The 18,800-nt window shown below is 43.6% G+C and overlaps 1 protein-coding gene across 1 annotated transcript in view; it reads left to right on the top strand.

The window, feature by feature from the left end:
* The window catches only part of LOC137518572 (bromodomain-containing protein 4-like), a 170,769-nt gene that overhangs the window by 51,866 nt on the left and 100,103 nt on the right, over nt 1-18,800 (top strand). The window contains exons 7-10 of the mRNA XM_068236621.1: nt 1,272-1,403; nt 7,448-7,543; nt 10,723-10,759; nt 12,487-12,585. Coding sequence (XP_068092722.1) covers nt 1,272-1,403; nt 7,448-7,543; nt 10,723-10,759; nt 12,487-12,585 — 364 coding nt within the window. The remainder of the gene's footprint in view (nt 1-1,271; nt 1,404-7,447; nt 7,544-10,722; nt 10,760-12,486; nt 12,586-18,800) is intronic.

Raw genomic sequence — 18,800 nt, 5'->3', positions numbered from 1 at the left:
GTTTTCCATGACCCTTTCCCTTCTTCAGATTTTAGTGGCTTCTTTTAACAGCATTCTCTACCAAACAGCACTAGTGATGTCTGCAGTACTAGTGAGAGGTCTGCCTGCCATTTCTTCTCTCCTACCAGGCTCTGTCTTGTGCTGCTACCTTTTTATCCCTCCCCCCTCCTCCTATGCATCCCTGTATGTCCCCCTTTTCTAACTGTCCTCAGAGGAGTTCGCAATCGAATCGTGTCAAAGTCTGTCCTACCATATTATTATTATTATTGTGTATTTATATAGCACTGACCTAGCGCTGTATAGAGTACAGAGTTTCAGAACGGTTAGCTCCGTCCACATCCTGATGACTCCTTTTCCCCAAAAATTTACAGTGATACGCTCAGTCCCCCAGCCTATTAACCCTCCCATCAATTGGTTGTTTTGTGTAGGGGTGTCTGTAAATGATCAGCTCCGGGTGTCAAATTCACTATGTATGCCACTGCGACCTATGCTTGACTGAGAGCAAAGGACACATGATGAGATGAAGTTATCTTCTGGTCTCTGTATTCCCCACTTTTCTCTCCAGTGGGCTAGTGGTGACCAGGAGATGTGATATGGCAGAAATAAACACAGTGAGCTGCCGGGGCTGCACTTTAGTAGGATATGGCGATGCGACTGGTTTCTACTAGAATCTACCAGCCCAGAAGCAACCAGAATCAGTACCCCAAGACTAAGCACAGTATTCTGAAGCGGTGTGAGATAATGGAGTGCAGAGAACACAGAGGAGCTGTAGATGGTGGGAAGGCAGGCTGCTACGGGGAGTACATTTGAATTTGATGCCGGTAGACTTGGGCGCAGGATCCAGCTGTTATATGGCTGGTCCTGCTTCTGCATAAGTCCGGGCCGAATTAATTACTATTCCCCCTCCAGGCCGCCATGGATAGTGGGGAAATGAAATAATTTGGCTTCCAGCGATTGCTGGAAGCCGAATTATTGTGATTTTTAAGCAACCTCGGCTCCGTCTTCTGACAGCGCCGACGTTACTCACTGAGCGCCGCTATAGACTGAATCCCTTTATAGTCTATGGCGGCGCTGGCTGCGCCCAAATCTAGCAGCGCCGAAAAGCACTGCTTGGTGCTATGGGAGGCCTCACCTCGCTGTCTTCTGAAAGCAACCCTAGCATTTCCTGATGTGGAAATGTACTGCATTACTTATTAGGCATACATTATCTGTCTTTGTTTTTAAATGATGTACATTTGTTGATGTTTTCACCTCTTTTTTTCTTTTAATAGAATAGACATCACCCTCCAATGATAAACAATACGGTATTACATCCAGCTTGTGCAAAAGGATCGAAAAAGTTGCAGAAATTAAAAGACATGTGCATGATAGTCGAAAAGGAGTTTGGAAGAAAACGTATCAATGTACAGTATTTTTTTTTTTAATTTACCATAAATGAAAACATTTTTTAGATTACCCTTATAATGTATATATTTATGTTGCTATGAATTTATTCTTGTGAGAAGCACAAAGGGAGCAGCACACAGTAACAGGTGAGTTGTAATTCTTACACAACTCATGCAGGGACCCTGGGGAGCAGTTGGAGGAGACCTGGGGAGGGGTGGGGGGCCTGGCATCGCTCAAGTGCCCTGGGGAAATTGCACCCCTTGCCTTAACTGTAGCACCGCCCTGCATACAGAACCGCTGCCTGATTGGCTGTGCACTGGTCTCTGTCTCAGGAATCTTACTTACAAAGTTTGAGCTGTAGTTGCCATTTGCTCAAATGCATCCCTTGGTTCCTCTGCTTTTCCCAAGGGTGCCAATAGAGGACTGATTCCACTGCAGCAGGAGACTAATCTGCCATGTCACGGTTGGCAGTTTCCTGATGCCATCCCTTAGACTCTGTTCCCGCCCGTTTTGGTACGTTTTTTTGCAGCTTAGCACAGCGCAGGAAGTGCATCCTAATGTTAAAACTAGTATCTGCTTCCACTTGTTAAAAAAATGGATCCACTAATAATGCAATTTTGCGAAATCGGTCTGGAAGGAGACGAGCGACACCTCATACTCTGGTTCCTACCACTGGCCAGTATACCTACGCTATTTTAATTAAGGGTACCCATCAATTTGGTCTCCGTATATGAGAACCCTTTTTACATTTTTTTTTTTATGACTTTATGGTTCATTTATCCTTAATAAATCAGTCTATATTTAGTACTGCTGTTTTGTCATTTTGATAAATCGATACACCTATGTTTTTCGTCTCGCAACGCAACGACTCTGCCCTCCAAGTCGTCCCGCAGTCTTTTTCGATCTGACCGTTAGCACATTCCTTTTTGGTTAACGACCAAGGGTTCATTTAAATGTGGCTATGCCACATGTAGATATTGTTGGGTGCACAATCAGAATCGAGAAATAGTGTCACTATTACAGGACAGGTCTTTACAAGTCTTGCAGTTAATATACTGTCTGACTGAAAATGTGGAATATGTGGTGAAATGCGCTAAATGTAATCTGCAGTACGTTGGATGCACTACACGGCCTTTGCGCCAACTTATAGCAGAACATTTCAATGGCCCTGGTAGATGTATTAAAAATGATGCTTTGGTAGTGGGCCTATCCAGCAAGTCCAAACACTTCTTTTTCAAGGTACACAAAGGAGACATGTCCTCTTTTAAATTCCAGGGCGTTGAGAGAGTTGACATTCGAGAGGATGGGGGGGGGGGGGGGGATTTACATAGGACACTAATGAAATGAAAGGCTTTTTGGATTTGGCAATTGGGTACACGTACTCCATTGGATCTCAACACTCGCTTGGACCTTAATCTAGTTTATGATTCCAAATAACTTACTGTATATCCTGTGTAGTTTTCGGTTTGTCTATGTATAGTATGGAGAGTCCTTTGGAGGGTTATGGTGTGCGGGAGGTCTTTACATAGTGTGTATTATTTTCCTGTTACACATTGTAAATATTTCTGCAACTATGCAATTTTTGTAACTTTGTATTGTTATACTTTTGTATGCACACTTTTTAACTCATGCTTTTTATATGATATGGCTGATGTCATTTTTATTGATGTTTGTATTACATGCGTACTATCTCTTTAAGACTGGATATGCTGGCCCTATGGGTGGTGATTTTGTACCTATATAATCAGTGTTCTGTCACCTGTTCATTAGCTATGGCTAAGGAGCCATATGTTTGCTCTGATACGCATGAGCTGTATTGCTGTTTGTTCACATATGCTTCAATAAAAATTGGACTTTTAATCTGAGATCGGTGCAGCGGAATCCTTCTCTCTGCAAAGCTACCTGACATCTGGTGTTCTGCTCCCGACCACAGAAGAGTGCAGGTGTTGTAGCGACCTGTACTTTGTGTTACACAGTTAAAGATTGGAACAGTTCTATGACCACTTGCTATGTACACAACCTTATAACATGGGTTGCTATTGGCTGGTAAGCCTTTTTTTCCTTTTGGTTGCTGGGACTCACTTCTATTGGCTTGATGCCTCAGATGTGAAGCACGTTGGAACTGTATCATATACTTGTGGCCTGGGCTGATTCAATTGCAATATGCACGTAATCTGCCCACTGGGTAACAGTTTGTATCCACCAGTGTAAAGCTACTCTGTTCAGAGCTGTAAATCCAAATTACATTCAGTCTGTTTGTCCTCATATTAGATGTTGGTGAGATTGTACAAAAATTCTACCATCAGATTGCGTAGAGCAGTGTTACCCAAACCGGTCCTCGCAGCCAACAAACACTGCATGTTTTGCAGACGGCTAACATTTGCACAGATGGGGTGATTAGTGTCTCAGCTATGTGGATTCAAAGTATATACCTCAGACACTGATTAGCCCAACTGTGCATACTCTGCAGGTAACCTTACATATGCACAGTTGGTGGGCTGTGAGGACTAGTTTGGGATGCACGCTCAAAGCGGTTTGCAAAGATGCGGACTGGGCAGGGGTGCCAGTCCTGTCACCCCTGCACTCACCTCATTCCACCTGCCTCTCCACTGATGCACGTGCGAATGTACATTTGAAGCACCTTTTGATGGCTATAATGTTGATGGAAGCAATAAACCAATGGTGAGACCGTGTTCAGTCTGCATCTTCTTTGCAAAAAAACATGTGTGTTTCTTCACTCCCCACTACTGTGAGCACGTCTTGTTAGAGCTTGATTTCAAAGGAGAAGACAGGTGAGCTACAAATGTTGTTGCCTTTGGTTGATTTTGATACCCCATGCTGGGTGCCGAGTTGTCCATGTTCTGTGTATGGTGTTACTTTCTAAGTAATGTGGACTCTACAATATATAACTCAGACACTGATTAGCCCACCTGTGCATATGTAAGGTTATTTGCAGAATATGCAGTTGGTGGGCTGTGAGGACTAGTTTGGGAAGGACTGTCTCAGCTGTCTGGATTCTACAGTGTATAACTCTCACATTGATTAGCCCACCTGTGCATATGTAAGGTTGGTGGGCGGTGAGGACTAGTTTGGGAAGCACTGTTTTAGCTGTGTGGAATCTACAGTATATAGACATGTGGCTGTAAGAAAGAACAGAGGAGACCCAAAGCAGCACATTAGGAGGTAAATATGAAACTGCTCCACTGGGCTACTCTGCCCCATAGCTCTCAACCCCCCAAAACAATTTGACCTTCCACTTCGACTGTCATTTAGATTTTGGCCCCTTATATGATTGAGTTTGACACCCCTGATGTAGGTTGTCTCTAACACTTGTCTTTTAGTTTTTTGCATGCGATTTCTGCACACCATTTGTGTTTTTATATGCAGAAAAAACGCGTGCCGTTTTTTCACATCAACTAATGTAATTAACCTCCTGGGCGATAATCCCGAGCTGAGCTTGGGGTATGTCGCGCAGGAGGATTTCTCAGGCCCTGGTGGGCCGATTTGCATATTTTTTTTTTTTTTTTGTTACACGTGTAACTTCTGATCTCCGCCGATCCGCCTCTACCCGCCGTGCCGCGCAGCCCCCCCCCCCCAGACCCCTTGCGCAGCCTGGCCAATCAGTGCCAGGCAGCACTGAGGGGTGGATCGGGACTCCCTCTGACGTCACGACGTCGGTGACGTCATCCCGCCCCGTCGCCATGGCGACCGGGGAAGCCCAGCAGGAAATCCCGTTCTGAACGGGATTTCCTGCTTACTCTGATCGCTGAAGGCGATCGGAGTGGGTGCGGGGATGTCGCTGCGCAGCGGCTATCATGTAGCGAGCCCAGGGCTCACTACATGATTTAAAAAAAGTTCTGCGCCCCCTCCTGGGCGATGTAATTGTATCGCCCAGAGGGTTAATAGAGAAAACGGACACATTTTCAGAATATCCTGCAGATTTTTTTTTTCTGCGTGCGAAGAATGCATTTTAAGTGAACTAGCCCAGTGATTAACATAGGTTTGCAGTTTAACCACTTAAGTTTATCTGGACGGATATATCCGTCCAGATAGATTGTGCTGCTCCTGCTGCCTGAGGCGCGCTGCTGCCATTAGCCCCCGATCAATGAATGGGAATGTACTTCCCATTCATCGATCTAAGTCCCCCGCAGAATAACAGACGGTCTCTTATCAGAGGCCAAGGTCTTTCTGCAAAAAAAAGTTTCCTGTCCCCTTTCTTGTTACTGGAAGCGAGATCGTTCAATTCCCGGACTTTTTGACTGTGGCCAAATAGTAAACTACACCCACATACATTATTTAATTAAAAAAATTACATTATATTACATTTAAAACTAGCAGTTTACCTCCCTCACCAAAAAAATTCCTAAATACATTTTTTAATTAAAAAAAAAAAGTTGGTTACCGAAGGGTCTGAACTTTTTAAATATGCATGTCAAGAGAATATATTATTTTTTTAAAATTATAAGCTTGTAAATGGTGATGAACGCAAATTGAAAAAATGCACCTTTAATTCTAAATAGAATATCGGTGCCATACATTGTGATAGGGACATCATTTAAACGGTGTAAAAACTGGGACAAATTGGCAAATAAAATACATGAGTTTTAATTACGGTAGCATATATTCATTTCAAACTATAATGGCCAAAATCTGAGAAAAAATGAATTTTTTTCCATTTCTTTCTTAACCAGTTCGGCCTATCTGGACGAGCTTCCTCGTCCAGATAGGCACTGGTGCTGCCGCCGGCTCGTGCGCGCGATCGGGCGCGCCCCCGCGCGCGCTCCCGCTGCCCGCCGCTAGCCCCCCGATCAGTGAATGGGAATATAATTCCCATTCACCGATCTAACTTCCCCGCAGAAATACAGACGCTTTCTCTCCAGAGAGCGCGGTATTTCTGCCCCCAGGAAACAACTCCTCAGCATTTTAGTTCCTAGATGCGAGCTGGTTCGCATCTAGGACTTTTTTCACTGTGGCCATCTTGTGGCCAAATAGTAAACTGCACCCACATACATTTTTGATTAAAAAAAAACATTATTTTACATTTAAAATTAGCAGTTTCCCTCCCACACCAAAAATTACCCACATACACTTTTTTTATTTAAAAAAAAAAAAAAAAAAAATTAAAAAAAAAAACAAAAACATAAATAGTTACCCAAGGGTCTGAACTTTTTAAATATGCATGTCAAGAGAATATGTTATTATATTATTTAAAATTATAAGCTTATAAATAGTGATGGACGCAAATTGAAAAAATGCACCTTTATTTCTAAATGAAATATCGGCACCATAAATTGTGATAGGGACATCGTTTAAATGGTATAATAACCGGGACAGATGGGCAAATAAAATACATGCGTTTTAATTACGGTAGCATATATTAATTTCAAACTATAATGGCCAAAAACTGAGAAATAATGAATTTCTTCCGTTTTTTTCTTATTCTTCCTGTTAAAATGCATTTACAGTAAAGTGGCTCTTAGCAAAATGTATCACCCACAGAAAGCCTAATTGGTGGCGGAAAAAACAAGCTATAGATCAATTCATTGTGATAAGTAGCAATAAAGTTATAGGCGAATGAATGGGAGGTGAACGTTGCTCGGATGCATGAGATTTTCGGACCGCGGCGCTGAACCGGTTAATCTTCCTGTTAAAATGGATTTAGAAAAAAAATTCTTAGCAAAATGTACCAACCAAAAAAAGCCTAATTAGTGGCGGAAAAAAACAAGATATAGATCAATGAATTGTGATAAGTAGTTATAAAGTTATTGGCGAATGAATGGGAGGCTGAAGTGGTTAAATTAGTTTTTCTGTGTGGAAAACGCACACGAAAACAGTCAAGTGTGTCCTCTGCCTTATTGTTAAGTCTGACACTCTGTATGAAACAAAAATAAAATGCCTTCTTTCTATGTGTAACATGTACCCCTGCGTAGTCAAGCCCATTTCGTTTCCTGTCTTGGCCAATCCACTTAGTATGTGTCCATTCAGTCTCAATGTGTACTTACTTTTTTGCCACTCCTCCAGGCATCTTTGACAGAAGGATGCTTTTTCTTTCCCCATTCAGGTTGTGACGGTGGGACAGATGGAGAGTGAGCTTCCAAAGGCTGCAGCATTCCCGGAAGATCCAGCTGCCAGGTCTACTAAGAGTTTGATGAGAAGAGTGAGTATTAAAGTGGGACTACAGTCAAAATATTCCCTTTGCTGTAACAAATTACCCACACTCTTATTTCTCAGATCAAACTTAAATAAAAGAAAAAAAAAATGTGCCTGCAAAGTTTGTTACATTTTGTCCTGGGTTTTGTCAGTGTGCTGCAGTGAACTCTCCAGATTGGTGGGACTGCTGCTTTATCTGACCACAGCACATAAAAGGCTCTTATATACCACAGAGTTTCTGTGTGCAAAGTGAATTTATTTGTATCTACTGTATTCTTCCTGACTGCAAAGTTTTTCCTTATTTAAACTTGAAATTTCTTTATAATACTAGATGGCTCATTGCTTAAAGAGACTCCGTAACAAAAATTGCATCCTGTTATCATCCTACAAGTTCCAAAAGCTATTCTAATGTGTTCTGGCTTACTGCAGCACGTTCTACTATCACCATCTCTGTAATAAATCAACTTATCTCTCTCTTGTCAGACTTGTCAGACTGTGTCTGGAAGGCTGCCAAGTTCTTCAGTGTTGTGGTTCTGTGATGTATCTACCCCCTCCAGGCCCCTCTCTGCACACTGCTGTATGTTATTTAGATTAGTGCAGCTTCTCTCTGCTCTATTATCTTTTACAAGCTGGATAAATCCTCCTCTGAGCTGGCTGGGCTTTCACATACTAAGGAATTACATACAGGCAGAGCTGTCTGCACTCTGCAGGAAGAAACAGCCTGACACTTCAGTGGAAGATAGCTGCAGGGGGAAAGAAACACACAAATGATCTCTTGAGATTCAAAAGGAAGGCTGTATACAGCCTGCTTGTGTATGAATGTATTTTCTATGTGTGGACATACTGTACATCAACCTACTTCCTGTTTTGGTGGCCATTTTGTTTGTTTATAAACAAACTTTTTAAAACTGTTTTTAACCACTTTTAATGCGGTGGGGAGCGGCGAAATTGTGACAGAGGGTAATAGGAGATGTCCCCTAACGCACTGGTATGTTTACTTTTGTGCGATTTTAACAATACAGATTCTCTTTAAGTCCTCCCGAACTGTTTTTTTTTTTTTTTTTTTAATTACATAGTTTTAATGCTGTGTTCGTTGTGGTACTTTGACAATATGTCACAGCACCATCCTCCCACTTCAGTGCCCCCAACCCCCGCTTTGCTAGCCGTGGATTATGAAGGAAGTGTCAGTTCCTCCTCCCCTCTGCCCGTCCTTAGTCCCGCCCCCTCCACTCGCCGCTTATAGTTCCTGACAAGTGTTACGGTACGCAGGGGAGCTGCGCTGTGTGTGGGCTTGTTGAGGTCAGAACGATAGTCAATTACACAAGACCACACGCAGTGCAGCTCCCCTGCACGCTGTGTGCTGTAAAAGATAGGACAAGAGGGCAGCATCATCAGAGGAGCGGAAGCTAAAGTGCAGAAGCAGAGCTCAGTAGGGATTGAATGTTCCACTACAACAAAGGATGTTGCACTCAAGATAAGAAATATTTAGAGCATGCAAGAGCATTTTAGTTGAATCTCGTGTAAGGAGTGAGCAAATTTGTCCTATCTTTTAAACTTGTAGCATTCTCTTATAAAGCTCTCAATGTCCTTCCTCATCTCCAGGTACCATCCAACCTAAAACTGTCATTCTACAGATGAAATCCTCCTGTCCTGTAGTTTAATCAGCTTTTCTCTTGTATCAGGACTTCTCATGCCCTTTACCCCTACTTTAGAATGCTTTTCCACACCACCACTGCCATGCTCCGAAACCTTTAAAGCACCCTTAAAACAACTCTTCAGTGAAGCTTCTAATTCGTCATAGTTGCCCTTCAGAGATATTTTCATAGCCAGTATGAAAGTATGTTCTCAAATTTGGGTGCCAGGTAAAGCTGCTAATAGAAAATCTGCAGCATTACCGATATGCTACTAGAGGGCACTTGCTAATGGGGATAGAATATCAGTAAAATTACCGATATCCTACTATCACTTTACCCACCCTTCTTCTCACACTAACCTTCCCTCATAACCAATCCTAACATTACTTTTCCAACACTTAACACTAAGCACCCCCACCTGTGGCTAACTTAAAGAGAACCAGAGACAAAACATATAGATTTATACATACCTGGGGCATCCTCCAGCCCCAACAGCATGGATCGCTCCCATGCCGCCACCTCTATGGCCGGTACCAGGTCCCGTCACTTCTGCCGGATGCGGCCAGTTGAACGCATCTGCAGGGACTCCCTCCCTTTCTTCAGTGCCTGCTTTACGCATGTGCCTGCCCAGTACGGAGGGAGCGCACTGCGCTTGCGTCGACTGGCCCTGACTGGCCAAAGTGACAGTACCCAGTACTGGCGATAGAGGCGGAGGACGGCGTTGTGGGTGCGATCCATGCTAATGAGGCTAGAGGAAGCCCCAGGTATGTATAAGTTTGTGTTTCGTCTCTGGTTTAATGGCAATGTGGGGATCAGCTGCATAATAGCCAGATCACTTTAACCCCCTCGCTATATGCGCCACAATTTTTGCTCATTCCTTCATTCTCTGTCCCGCTGCTATATGCACCAGCTTTCAACGCTTCCTCTATATCCAGCACCTCTGGGGCCCAAATTGTCCGCTGGGCACTACTATAGCTGTAACATTGCGGAAAGCCGAGGTTCCCAATTTTTCTTCTTCATCCTCATCTGCTAGCCCTTTCAACTCTTTACTTATTGTAGGTGGGGGGAGGATTCTTCACCCCACACCATAGCAGCGTACCCACCAATGTCAGGAAGTATGTGGGCTTGAATTGGTCATTAGCAGAGACCACTGCTTGCCAGCTCAGCCATCCTGTGCAATACTAACTGACCTGGATCAAGAGGGGGTACCACACTGTTATAATATATAAAAATAATAAAATGTGAAAACTGACAACAAAATTTAAATCCTGTTCATCCCCATACAAATAGTATTGTGTCCCCAGTGTGGATGTTGCACACTAAATATACATATACTGTATGTACTTCAATACATATACTGTATGTGAATAGTTCTATAGAAAGCAGTGCAAAATTCTGCCTGGGGTTTTCACATTCACATGCATTAAAATGCAACATAGCATGCATGGTGTGAATGAACACTAATCTGTAACTATTTTTTATGCTGGAACAATTGTTTAATGGTTTGTTTTAGTAGTATGTTTTCTTAATTCACCTTTATGTTTTTGATTAGGCTGGAAAAGAATACGGTAAATGGGGGTATCGTGGTGGTAAGTAATGGTACCATGTCTCCGTTATGTAACTCTATAATGGTCGAATGCAAAATTGAATAGGAAGAATGGGGGAGGGGGGAGTAGAAAGAGAGGGCAGATTAATACAATACTGAAGTTGTTGAGGACTAGTTCCCCGTCTGGGCACAGTGAATCACTTATTTGCCTGAGTGTGTTTTCAGGCCAATTTATTGTGGCTTTAACCTCTTTATTCGGTTATTATTGTGGGGATTTTTATTTATTTTAGGGCTTGACAATGGAAGGATAGAAGAATTGGAAGAACATAGAAAGGGAAAGTGTTTAAGAATGAGGTTGTTTTGGTGGAGGGGTTACAATAAAGAGACACTGAAGTGAGAATAAATCTCGCTTCAGAGCTTATATTCAGCAGGGGCTTGTGTGCCCCTGCTAAAACGCCGCTATCCCGTGGCTAAACGGGGGTCCCTTACCCCCCAAATCCCCCCCCCCCCCCCCTGCAAAATCCGCCAACCAAATTGGTCGTAGATTTTGCTGCTGTTGAGGCAGGGCTAACGGCTGCAACCCAGCCTCTCAGCGCAGTCTTTCAGCGGCGCATCGCCGCCTCTCCCCCGCCCCTCTCAGCGAAGGAAGACTGAGAGGGGCGGATGAGAGGCGGAGATACGCGATGATAGACGCGCATGGAGGCAGGGCTGCGGCCATTAGCCCTGCCTCAACAGGAAGAGATCCCCGGGACTCCATGAGAGGATTTGGGAGGTGAGGGACCCCCGTTTAGCCGCGGGATAGCGGCGTTTTAGCAGGGGCACACATGCCCCTGCTGAATATAAGCTCTGAAGCGAGATTTATTCTCGCTTCAGAGTCTCTTTAAGGGGGGTAGCTAGGACATGGAGGATGAGTTTTTAGTGTTGGGGAGAAGTTTTAGTTTGGGGCGTTACATTTAAAGGTTGATTGTGAGGAATAGCTATAGTGCAATAAGGGATTTAGTTAACTTATGGATGTCAGTTGCTGTGATATGGAGTGGTAATAGTATTTTATTTTAGGGAGATGTGCAGCTGGCATAGGGCAGAAATAGATTGTTGGCTTAGAAACTAGAACTTTTCGAAAACAGGCTGCTGTAAATGCGGCCCTGCACACGGCGAGCCATCACACGAGGTCCTTGGTCAGGGGCATCCCCACCGGTCAATTCTTGAGAATTAGACGTAACTGTTCTCGCCTCGAACAATTTAAGCAAGAGCAGTGCATGCATGGTTTCAAAGTAGAGGTTACTCACATAATGTTCTGCTCAGCTACCTCTGGGCCCTAGATGCAGACAGGGATACACTCTTGTGCCCCCATGCTCGTCCCTCTGTGACTGATAGAAGAGGAGACCATGTCTGAATAGTTACCCAGTATAACCAACAGTGGGCAGAAATTAGAGTGGCATTAACTAGGTGCTGGCATGTCTTACAAATTAACCCTAAAATTAGTTTGCCCATATTTATTGATGTCTGTGACTTATACCTTGAGGCACCTTAGGCAATACAGGTTGACACCATAGCTTAAAAAGGGTACTTTACATAATTGAATCCATTAGCCCCAATCATGGTGCAAGTTGCATTACTTCATAGGGGAGACCTCATACACCTGCTGCAATAGAAATCCTTATCCCTTCCTGTGGGGCTGTGTGCAATGCTTTTAAGTGTTCAATAGATATATCTTTGTGAAACAAACAGTAATACATTCACGTGTCCATTAATGTTTGATTGTTTGTATAGACAACCGATATGGACCAGACAGCAATATGGACTTCACCAGTGATGACTTTACTGAGCTTGAAAAACCTAAAGATAAGACTCTTCCTGTTACTTTTAAAGGTAACACCAAATCATTGATTTTTAAAAAATAATAATTTTGTGAAGTCATCAGTTCCTCTTCCTTTTTGTCATTCTTTTGGAAGCTATTTTCATATTAAATGGTTTCTTTAACTGGTTCTGCTGCAGGGACATGATACTTATTTCCTGATTTCTGTCCCCTGCAGCCGACAGGACGCGAGTATCACGTCTCTACACTTTTCCTGTTGTTGTGCATGATCCTGCAGGTCCAGGTGCCTTAGTTCTAAAGTTACATAGTTACATAGTTATTTGGGCTGAAAAAAGACATACGTCCATTGAGTTCAACGAGAGAACAAAGTACAACACCAGCCTGCTCCCTCACAGATCCCTGTTGATCCAGAGGAAGGCGAAAAACCCTTACAAGGCATGGTCCAATTAGCCCCAAAAGGTAGCACTTATTGGTGCAAGGGAACATTCTGAGCCAATCTGTGCCTTTTTTTTTTTTTTTTTTTTTTTTTTTTTTTTCTTAATAATCACTGTTACAGCCAGTAACTGTGATCATTCTCCACTTACGGCAATTGGACATGAGATTCGCGTCTTTTTTTTCCCAACCTCTACGAGTGAGTCCCCCACTGCTGTGCACGATCGCAAGTGTGTACACAGGATCGCTCACGCATGTGCACACATCTCCATGGGTACTTGTGCACATGCTTGTACACGCACGCTTCTGACATCTCACAAATTGGTGCAAGGGAACATGTGTTCCCTCGCCAATCTCTGACTGGTTGTTGTGAATGATTGCTGTTACAGCCAGTAACCATGATCAGTTTCAGGCTGGGACCACTCTTGAATTACTAAAGGCTGCCGCAGTTTTCCAAGGGTAATTTCCCAGAACGTCCCTGGGACAGCACCCCTCCTCTGAGACTTGTCTCCCCTCCCAATTCTGGACAGGAAGCTATTAAACAAACAAATTTGCATAATGGACAGCAGTACATGTATAAATACAAGCCACTTACAATGATCCTCAGTTGTTTTTCCTGTCCCGGACAGGAGTGGATGGAGGGGCCTCGGGCTTCCATGTCAGGTGGCAGGTGCAGCGTGTGGGGCAGGCAAGGACGGGCTGAGCAGGGGACTCAGTGTGCTATGCACCCAGCGTGGTGAAGGCTTCTCCTTGGAGTGCGGAAGTTTTATGGACGGCAGAGCGCTAACCGGAAGTTCCGGCGGAAGCGCGATGACGTCATGTGCAGGCGTCCCACATGACTGGTCACATGATCAGGCCTGATTGCAGGCCCGCGGCGGTGATCATTACGGCAATTGGCTGCTGGGAACAGAGGCAGCTGCTGGCAATTGAGGAGGAGGGTAAGATTTAAAAAAGATCTGTTATTTGTCCTTGACTCAATGCTGTTTGGTGGATCATGGAGGACGCCGCAGGCCTTTCCTCACTGCAATCTGCAGGGACTGGCTCTGAACCCTCTCTGGTGAGATATTGTTTGCGCTGTTTCTGCGGATTATGCTGTTTAAGTTACACTGAGGGGACTGATAGTTTTTTCTTATCTATATTTTTCAGCCTAAACTTCCAAAAGCTGACAAAGATAAGGAAAAGGATAAATCATCTCAGTCCACTCTGAGTAAACACTCATCATCCTCCAAAGAAAGACGATGTGCTATCTGCAATAATCTCATATCATCATCTGCTCCTTCATCTAAGAAATTATGTCAGTATTGTACAGATAAAATTTGTCAAGGATGAATCCCCAGTAGTTTTCAAAGACTTAATGGGATGGATGCGCTCGGAGATGTCTTCAGCCATAAAAGAAATTAAGGATTCTGCTATAGCATCATCCTCATCAGCTGTAGCAGATCCTATGGAGGACATCCCCCCTTTGGAGGGCACTTTCCCTATGGAGGACACTTCGGCTATTCCTGATGTCACTGTCCCTATACCTTCCCTATCTGTTCCTAAGAGAAAGAGGGGAGAGGATTCAGAGGAGTCAGAAAATTCTGGGGAGGAGGGTGAAATATCTTCCTTTGAAGAGATTTCCGCTGAGGATACATCTGATAGACCAGACAAAGGGCAGAAATTTGCTTTTTCCCCGGATCTAATGAAAAATCTACTATCTGATGTGCATACGGCTATGGGTATTACAGTTGAACAGAGAACTTTGACACCCTTGGATCAGATGTACGAAGGTTTGTCAGATCCCCAGTCCAGTTTTATCCCAGTTCATTCTTCTCTAAAAAATATGATTAAGAAGGAGTGGGATGAACCTGAAAAGAGAGCCTTTTGGCCTCGTTCATTAAATCGTAGATACCCGTTTTGTGCGGAGGACCAGAAATTCTGGGGTACATCTCCCAAGCTTGACCCATCTTTTTCCAGGGTGTCAAAGAAAACAGATTTGCAGTTCGAAAATTTTGGAAACCTAAAGGATCCAATTGACAAAAAAGCGGATAATCTCCTCAGAAGAGCATGGGAGTCCTCATCACTAACTTTTAAACCTGCAGTAGCTTCAACAGCAGTGGGTAGGTCCCTGAAATACTGGTTGATGGAAACACAGGACAAGATTGCTTCTGGTGTTCCTAGAGAGGAGATATTAAAGGACTTTACTAAACTATTCAATTCCACCAATTATCTCACTGATGCAGCAGATGATACGGTGAAGTTGACTACCAGGACCACGACTTTAGTAAATTCTGCTAGACGTGGTATATGGGTAAAGACGTGGCAGGGAGATAACTCTTCCCGCTCTAAATTATGTAGTCTACCTTGTGAGGGGGAATTTCTTTTTGGCTCAAAGTTAGAGCAGACTTTGGAAAGAACTGCTGATGCTAAAAAGAATTTTCCTGTTAAAAGGAGGACCTTTCCACCCAAACGCTCCTTTCGTTCCTCTAAACCAGAACAAGACCCCAAGACTTCATCGAGAAAGAGATGGGGTCCAAGTAGGCCTCAGAAAGCCAAATCAAATTTTGCCCATACCTCCCAGCAAAATAAACAATGACGTCAGGATCCCGGTGGGGGGAATACTGGCCCATTTTTACGAGCAGTGGCTCCTTCTTCCTCAAAATCTCTGGTTACAGAAAATTGTGTTGGAAGGGTATGCCATAGAATTTCAGTATCAATCCCCCCCCCCCCCCGCAAAGGTTCTGGGTAAATCAAAGGCCAAAGACAGAAATTCAAACATTGGCATTACAAAACGAAGTGACTATGTGTAGAATATACTCTAGCTTATGTTAACTTATTTCTATATTAATGACCAGACACTTGAGGTCGTTTCAAAGAGGTTAAATACAAGGGATTTATTTACAAATATACATATTTACAAGTTATAGCATACAAACTATGTGACTCACATAATGGCTCTATATACCCTATGCAGTCACACACGTTCATTAGCTGAGCCCCTTTCTATCTCACCGTCCATGTCCGCATTCCAAGAGAGCGAGAACTTCTCAAGCATTGTCTTATATCTGGATACCACAGGCATAGAGACTCCTCCTCTGTTATACATCATCAATAGTTCCTGCCCTTAGCAGCTGGGGGAAGGAACTTGTTGTAGCTAGTCCCATGGACCATTGTTGACCAAACCAGACAAACCAGCTTCCTCTCAGCTTTCTCCTCAATGGCCATTTGCGGGGGCTGGGGTCAGTGTCTGAGGCCATTGTCTTTGCTGCGTTATTTACTCATATGCAGATGTGTGTGGTTGTAAAAAGTCATTTATGAAACACAGGCTTTGCACAAGGCCCCAGCTGATCAACTAGATTCACTGTAAATCTCTCATAGCAACATAAATGTCCAGACATACTTTTCCATTAAGGCACACATGGAAATACAGTTTATACCGATAAAATACAACACTATGTTACTACAAAAAAAGAGTTATCAGAGAAGTCCCATCATGCCAGAGGGGTCGGGATATTATTCGCCGGTCTTTCTTGTAAAAAAGCCTCAGGGGGAGTTCCGCTTCATCCTCAATCTGAAAGGGTTGAACAAGGCTGTAAAATATCGAAGATTCAGGATGGACAATATCACCTCTGTTATAAGTCTGTTACAGAAGGATTGCTTCCTGGCATCATTGGATCTCAAGGACGCCTATCTACACATCCCGATAGAGCTACAGTCTCAGCAGTTCCTAAGGTTTGCCATCAGCATTCAGGAAGAGGTAAGGCACTTCCAGTTTAACGCTTTACCTTTTGGATTAGCCTCGGCTCCTTGGTTGTTCACGAAGGTCATGTCCGGGGTCTTAGCTGTTTTGAGGAAAAGATCTATTAATGTTTTGGCCTACCTGGATGATCTTTTGTTTTGGGGTGAATCAGTAGATTCCTTGAAAATCCAGATTAATTCAGCTCTGGAATTGCTCCAATCTCTAGGATGGCTTATTAACTGGTCTAAATCATCTATTCAACCTAAACAGACTATGGAATATTTAGGTTTTGTTATTTCTACTTGTGATGAGAAAGTGTGTTTGCCTCAGAGAAAGATAACTGCTATTCTTAATACTGTTCTTTCTTTTCAGACCACAGGTGCCATTACGCTAAGAAGGGCTATGTCGGTTCTAGGCCTTCTAACCTCCTCCTTCCCTGCAGTCCAGTGGGGACAACTCCATTCAAGAATACTCCAAAATTGGATCCTAAAAAATTGGAACAGAAAGGTGACGTCCTTAGAAAGAAGGTTGCTAATTCCTTTCAGAGTAAAGGCAGCTCTCAGCTGGTGGCAGAATCCAGTACGTCTGTCCGAAGGTCGACCGTGGTTTTCTCCAGTCGAAAAAATCATGACAACAGACGCCAGCTCCTGGGGATGGGGGGCTCATATAGACTCACTACCAGCACAGGGTCGGTGGTCCACTTTGATGAAAGAAAGATCGTCAAACAGCAGAGAGTTACAGGCAGTATGGATGGGCCTACTTCACTTTCGCAATTACATCAGCCACTGTCATGTTCTAGTACGTTCAGACAACGCCAGTGTAGTGGCATACATCAACAGGCAAGGAGGGACGAAGAGTCACCTTTTTATGGTCTCAGACCTCAAAAATCCTATTGTGGGCAGAGAAAAATTTAAAATCCATCAGAGCAGTGCATCTGAGGGGTGTAAACAATTATCTTGCGGATTACCTAAGCAGATCGGCTCTAAAGCAGGACGAGTGGGCCCTGAACTCGGAGGTTTTTCAGGAGATCTGCATGACATGGGCACATCCAGAAGTGGATCTATTTGCAAGGAGGAGCAACGCAAAATGTCAACTCTTTTGTTCCCTATGGCCCCAGGACAGGCCATGGGCGATAGATGCCTTTTCGATAGATTGGAGTGTCAGACTAATGTATGCTTTTCCCCCTCTATCCCAAATTCCGAAGGTTCTCAGCAAGATTTGTCGAGACAGGGCTCGATTAATTCTGATAGTTCCGTTTTGGCCGAAAAGACCGTGGTTCAGTCTATTACAGAGGTTATCGATCAGTCCTCCGTTGCTTTTGCCTCAACGTCTGGATCTATTGCAGCAAGGGCCAGTTTTTCATCCAAATCTTAAGCAGATGCATCTCTCTGCAGGGAACCTGAGTGGAACATTCTAAAGTCTATGGGGTTTTCAGATGGTCTTTCGGAAACCTTGATTCAAAGTCGAAAGAAAGTGACAAGAGTAATTTATCAAAAGGCCTGGCGAATCTATAATAGCTGGTGTTTGGAGAGATCTATGGATGTTCATTCATCGACATCAGTTTTAGAATTCCTGCAGGCAGGGTTTGAAAAGGGACTGAGCATTAGTACGTTAAAAGTTCAGACAGCGGCAATCAGTGTTTTCCTACAAAGAAGACTAGCCCAGGAGGAGTTCATTCTTCGTTTTTTTCAGGAAATTAAGAGGTTACGTCCAGTGTTGGTTCCGAGAACCCCGTCTTGGGATCTAAACATAGTCTTACAGGCTATGTGTGGTCCTCCCTTTGAGCCAATTGACCAAGTTTTGGAAAAACTGTTATCCTTGAAGATGGCATTTCTTCTTGCGATTACTTCGGCAAGAAGGGTAGGAGAGTTTCAGGCTTTGTCAATTAAGCCTCCCTACTGTATTATTTCAGAAGACAAGGTTACTTTGAGGCCAGATATTGCCTTCCTTCCAAAAGTAGTTTCAACTTTTCACAGAACTCAGGAGATATTTCTTCCTTCATTTTGCGAGAAACAGTCTAATGAGAAAGAAAAACCACTTCATTGTCTGGACGTCAGAAGGTGTCTACTTCAATATTTGGAGAGGTCTAAATCATGGAGGAGGACAGATGCTTTGTTC

This window comes from Hyperolius riggenbachi, chromosome 5 (genome assembly GCF_040937935.1).
Source record: "Hyperolius riggenbachi isolate aHypRig1 chromosome 5, aHypRig1.pri, whole genome shotgun sequence".
Lineage (NCBI taxonomy): Eukaryota > Metazoa > Chordata > Amphibia > Anura > Hyperoliidae > Hyperolius > Hyperolius riggenbachi.
The sequence above is the reverse complement of the archived record's forward strand: the minus strand, read 5'-3'. Positions and strand labels throughout refer to the sequence as shown.